General features: G+C 40.5%; 1 protein-coding gene across 2 annotated transcripts in view; it reads right to left on the reverse strand.

Moving 5' to 3' along the window:
* LOC121622677 (formin-binding protein 1) overlaps positions 1-4,125 on the reverse strand; it is a 54,950-nt gene extending 50,825 nt beyond the window's left edge. The window contains exon 1 of one of the 2 annotated variants that reach the window (XM_041959563.1): positions 46-106. In XM_041959563.1, coding sequence (XP_041815497.1) covers positions 46-87 — 42 coding nt within the window. In that variant the 5' untranslated portion in view covers positions 88-106. Of the gene's footprint in view, positions 1-45; positions 107-3,894 lie in introns of those variants that run through there. The other variant, XM_041959567.1, reaches the window with a different exon arrangement.
* Positions 4,126-6,153: the final 2,028 nt, after the last annotated feature.

Below are 6,153 nucleotides of genomic sequence, written 5' to 3' on the forward strand. Positions count from 1 at the left end.
TACTATTACTACTCTAAAGCCAGCGCTGAGGACCTTTCGACTCACCTTAAGCTGCAGCTCTTTCAGTAGAGTCTCAACCTTGTCCATGTTGCCTCATCAGTAAGTTGTGTGACAAGAAGATACTTTTACATCTGTACATCCAGTTCCCAAATAACTACACACGAGAAGTGAAACATTCAACGTGTGTCATAGTGAAAAGGTGCAGTGGTCACTTTAATGTAAAGCCAGAGGACAAGATTAAACTTGTTTTTCATTTTAAACTACTATGTACTACTGATGTTTAGTCTGTGAATGTGTTTGAACTGACAGGATAACTTTTGCCTGGTTAGTTGCACCTCCAGCTGTAACACCCGAGCCCCAAGATGAAATACTTTAGAGATGTAGGGGACCCCCTTTATTCAGACTTTAGACAACCACAGCACTTGATTTAGAATGGTTATTTAGAGTGTAATGCCTCTACAGTTCGTTATAAAATAGTCATTTATGCTTTGTTTTATTTTTTTCTGGCCCCTGTTCCACTGAGAAACAGTCACATGTTTCACCACATCTGACTTCCTTCTTCCTTGGTTGTGTTTTTACATAATGCCTCTTTTGGAAAGGGTTTGGTGTCCTTACTGTGAATGCATGTTAAAGCATAATGGTCCATTTACTTCATTTTCTGCTTGCATAAAAGGAAAACAACTGGCATTTAAGAATTTGACCAAAGCTTTGATATCTTGCAATACATTTCAGTACTTCACAACATAATATCATGAGGTTTAATGCCAAGAATATTTGCAGGTCAATGGAAGATGTTTTTGTAACAATTCTATTGGTGCCTTGTTGGTAATGTTGCAAGGACAGGTCAGTGATGATCATCATTTTCATGGCAGCAAACATTCCTAAAGTCTATCTTTATGTGGATAACCAAGACTACAATCACAGCTGTGATGTTGCAGCAAAGGTATTTGACATTTTGTGGCCTATCAACTGACTGGGGTGCTTTATTTATGGAGACTAACAAAGCCTTAACAAGACGTTCCAGCCATACCTTCCAAGCATATGCAATTGCAAATAAAGTAAACTGCTTGATCAATTTGATTCAGTACTTGCACTACCTCACCAAAGCAGTCATGTTTGTGAGAGGTAGAGAAACCACACATAACTGTGACTTCACTTCCTGAAATATCATTTACTTTCCTGTTCACAATGAGGAACAACAGGATGAGTGTGATAACGTGCGTGGTGCATGTCATGCCTCAGCCTTCATCCGTCATGTTGCACCATTCAATTTTTTTTAAGACAACTAACCTCACAAAGACAGTGATCATAAACACTGAAAAAACAATTAATTGTCCAAAATACTGGGTCTTGACCTTAAAAAGCTCTAGCTGGTGTTGAGTTGAATTTGTTTTTTACTTAACAGATATGCCTAACTGACGGATAATATAGGATTTTGCAAGGCTAATAACTAGAGCTGGAATGGTACGTCAATCAATCAGTTAGTTAATCTGCAGGACATTCATTCAAAAAAAATAGAATAATCGATTCATCATTTCAGTCAAAAATGGCAAACATTTCAGCTCCTCAAATGTGAGGATTTCCTGTTTACATTAATGTAAACTGATTATCTTTTCTTAGTTAGTGGGACAAAACAAAACATTTGAAGCCTAACCCACAACATCCTGCTCTTGCTCTACATAAAAGTGTGTGTCCTGCCATGGTTACAGCACTGGTGTTGTGGTATGTTTTGCTGTTTGATCTGGTTTGGGACAACAAGAAAATAAACAGTGTACTTTCTCCACTGGCAACAGCCACCTGTGGAGCTTTGCGGTGCTCTCTCTGCTGCCCTGTTGCAGAGACTTAGATTAAAGAGCAAGTGTCTGGATTCCATTCAGCTTGCTAAGAGAAAAAAAAGCCAGCATCTGGTTGAAATAGATTATTCTCTGCAAAAGCTCAGTCTCTGTTTAAAAAACTTTCAAATTTTTTCCAGACCTTAAGTACACATGAAAGCCTGTTGAATACCTTCAGGCTATGTTCGCTTTGCATGACTACCTGAGCAGCAGCGTTTCTCGGTCAAGCATAGCAGTAGTAAGGTAAAAACTACACTGACATCAATGGGAAAATGCAAAAAAAGTGCAGTACTGGTGGTTTTCTCTGTGAACTTTGGACCAGGTAAATTACTGGAGAATTTAGGGGAGTGCCTCTCCCTCCTTTTTTTCTTAGAAAGGAAAACACATCCCTGATTTAACTATCTCCAGACCCCTTTGCTGCTTGGTAGAGATGAAAAAAAAAATCAACTCATAATATTGACTTTGCTAAAACTGCAGTTTTATCAGAGAAAAGAAGGTGCTCCACACTGCAAGTACTGTGATCAGGTGTTATGCACAATCATTGGCCAACGGTTCAAAATTGAGTTGTTATTGTATGCATACAGGAAAGGGTGAAACGTGAGTTTAAGTCAATAAAATGTGACCCTTCTTGTAGGTTCAAATGGAAACTCCATGTAGTAACTTGCAAGCATACATTCATGCATACTTACAATGACAAGTGCACATACGCTGAAACACACCACTACATATGTAAGGAATCCTGCCAGGTAGTTGCCAGCACGCAGACAGCAGAATGACTGCTTTTCAAGTGGATCATTTCCACAACAAAATAACAACACAAGCCACTGAAACAACAGGAATTCCTCTCGCCACAACTGCTTATTATCAAGTCGTAAAAATAGTTTGACACAGTCCTGTAATCTTCTTATACCAATGCTGTGTTTTGCGACACACTGCCCTAAATGTCCTTTTTTAAATTCGTAATTCCCCTAAATCTGCATGTCTGAATATGGGGAAATACCACTGATACAGTGGCTGGCTTGATAAGGGCCACTGCCGGTTTGTAAGAAGTTCACTCCTTAAAAGTGAATTTAAGTGGGATGAAAAGTGACATCACTACAAAGGAATTTATTGTAGTAAGGTCACTGGGCCTCCACTTTGTCTTCTACTGGTGCTCACAAGGAGTGACGAACCAAAGCAAACATTTATAAGATATAAGGTCATCCGAGCCCCACAGGATTTTGGACAATTTGGAGGATAAAGCTGTAGAGACTCTGGTTACTAAGACAAATGAAATGCAATTTGTGGTCAAACCTAAGAAACTATCAGACATTTCCCTTTATATGTACAAACAGTTTGTTAGCTCCTTATTCAGACGTTTACATCTCATAGGTTGTGATGATAAACAAATCTGCAAGATGTTATTGTTGCTGTTTAACTGCTGCAATATCTAGTTGAGTTAGTTACAGTTTGTAATGAGCAGTGCTTTAGTACCCTTTAGTATGCAGATATTACTGCCAACGGTGCATTCAAATAAGAGAACTTAAACTCATCTACCTTCTCTCCTGAACGTGACATTACAGCCTGTGAAACGTACGTAATTCACGTTCGTGTTACACGTTCGTGAAACCGTCACGAAAAAATAAGCAAGTGTCACTGCAACGTGAACATACAGTCTCGATAACTTGGCACAGCGTGGCTAGCTATGTTATATCGAGAGGGGGTGTGTGCAAAGCGTGGTTTGAAATGCTCAAATGTACACTAAAATGGATGGTTAGCTAGCTCGGATTTTTCAAGTATAGCCTCCCTGTCGGCTAGCTAACATACATCATGTTACAGCGACACTGAAGCCAAATGAAACAGAAGTCACCGTAGCGGAAAAAAAACACACCAGCTTCGGTTATTAGCAAATTAGTTGGCTAACGTCTGCCGCAAAACAGCACATACTAAACAGCGTTTTAGCGGCAAACATGGAGCCGCTGCGTCTTGTCACGTTTGTTTTATCAGAGAACCGTTATGTCCGCACACAGGCTGTATGAAAAAAAATAAAACATGAACAAACGTTAGAAGTGCAGACACTCACCCAGAGCTCTGACCCCCAGCTCATGGTTTCAGTACGATGTCCTCGGAATAATCCACAACTCGTACGAGGTGTTTACAACGCACACAACGGCAGATGTGATTTTAGCCTTTGAGGTATTCGCCTGTCAACGAGCGTATTCTGAGAAAAAAGGGGGGCCTCCTATAGTCGTAGTTTTTTCTTTTTTTCTCAACGTCTCATCCTGTCTGATACAAGATGGCCAGAAGCTGCAGTATAATCTTCAAACAGGATAGTCTCGCTATATGCAGCGGCGCGCGCGCACCCGCTTCGACCCAATGACAGCTGCTCCTGCGCGCGCGCACGCGAGAGAGAGAGAGCGAGAGAGAGGGAGAGAGAGAGAGAGAGAAAGGGTTGGTGGGGGGTGTTTCTGCAGGGTTGTCCAATAAAGCTTTACAAATACCGGCGCTCACTCGCCACTGCTTGCTTAAAATGCGGGATGAATGCTGGAGGAGCATGGTGGTGGGGGTAGAGGGGGTTCAAAAAGGTCACCACCCATGGCAGATGTTTCATTGAATACCCCCCACACAGGGTTTAATACTAACCTCTGTGCAACTTTCTCTTTCTGTCTATCTCTCTCTGCTAAAATAAGACACCATGCATGTGTTTGACACGACACCTTAGATTTACTTGACATTGACCCAACAGCAGCCAGAGGCTTCCACCATGTTGCACACAGGATGTTACTTCGAAGGTGCAGAGTTTAGAAACTTTGATGCACCAAGAACCAGAGGATAAAAGGGCAGCTAAAACTCTGCTGCAGCGTCATGAAAGGGGAACATTTTGTGCAGTAATGGCAGTCTGCCCTTCTATGCTTTATAAAAGCTTTTATGCAAAACCCTGAACCACAACGGGTGACCTTTGTTTGCAGACTGGATGCTCTGTTTGTATGATTAGGACCGGATATGAGCTGTGACCAGATAGCAGCTATGAATCTATATGGAAACCTAGTTGTGGGTATATTCGAGGCACCCATTGTAACCTTCTTCCAGTTGCTGCATCCTGTTAATACTGATAATATTTATTTTTACCTGACTTTACAATGACAGATAGTTAAGTATCAGATTCAAAGTACATTTCTGCATCTACACCTATAGTAGTATATATTATAGTCCTCAAGATTTGGTCTGGAAAACAGATAATAGTGGATTTTGTCTATGTTATTTTGTTGCATGTTAATTAGATATTGTGTTTATATTTTGCAGTGTGTGACAGTTGTCTTAATACTTCTGTTTATTGTTGTAACAGTGTTCTTATGCTCTTGACCACGGCCTCTTCTGCAAAAGACATTTTAATCTCAGCAAGACTTGCTGGTCAGGATCATGGTCATTGTGTTTAATCATTGTGATTAATTATGTGAATCATGACATCAGCACCGAGTTTTATGACAACAATTCATTTGTGTTTAGCAACAAAATCTGAAGTGATTGATTCGTTGATGCTCTGACCAGTATTGTTACAACAACACTACCATCTAGTGGTTGGGAATGATTTATGGGCGGCACCACTGGGGGCAGTAAGTGCAGAATGGGAAAGGCTCTTGGGGGTGGCCTGCCAAAGTTGCTGCTGCTGTCTGACACAGGCGCAATCAATTACATTAAATATGTGGGTATTCTTTTCAGGCACCTATCACCTATAGTTTTTAAAATGTTGCTCCTGGCAGCCATTTGCCACTCACTATTCACTCACTATTTGTGTAATCTGTCACAACATCTTGAAGTATTGTTGAAGTTAAATAATTGTTGTGCTGTGATGGCCCTGCTACAGCTGCCTAGTGCTGACACCATATGTCAGTCACTGTAGAAAACAATATATAGACCATACCTTTCTGACAAGTGTGTGGAATCCATTGACCCTGTTTATCATTGATGAAGCTGTGGTATTAACTCTGGCCATGCTTGAGGACAAGAATGTAGTTAACTGTTGGACTTACTGATGGTTCAAGAAAAGAAAATGTGGAGTGCATGTGCGGTGCATGCAAAACAAAAGGAGTCAGAAGTTTAAGTACCACTTATGTTCATGAAAAGGCTCAAACTGTATTTGGATTTGCTTCACTACTGTTTTAACAAACATTACTGAAACAAAACAATTAACAACTAAAATTTAGTTAGAAACCATTAATACATAATAACCATTAATACACAATAGTGTTGTTTTTGTTTAGTATGAACAGACCTGTCAATCAGTTTGGGAGTCATAGCAGTTTGCACCCAACTGCATGCCCCTCGCCTCACTGCTGCCTTT

This window comes from Chelmon rostratus, chromosome 19, assembly GCF_017976325.1.
Source record: "Chelmon rostratus isolate fCheRos1 chromosome 19, fCheRos1.pri, whole genome shotgun sequence".
Taxonomy (NCBI): domain Eukaryota; kingdom Metazoa; phylum Chordata; class Actinopteri; order Chaetodontiformes; family Chaetodontidae; genus Chelmon; species Chelmon rostratus.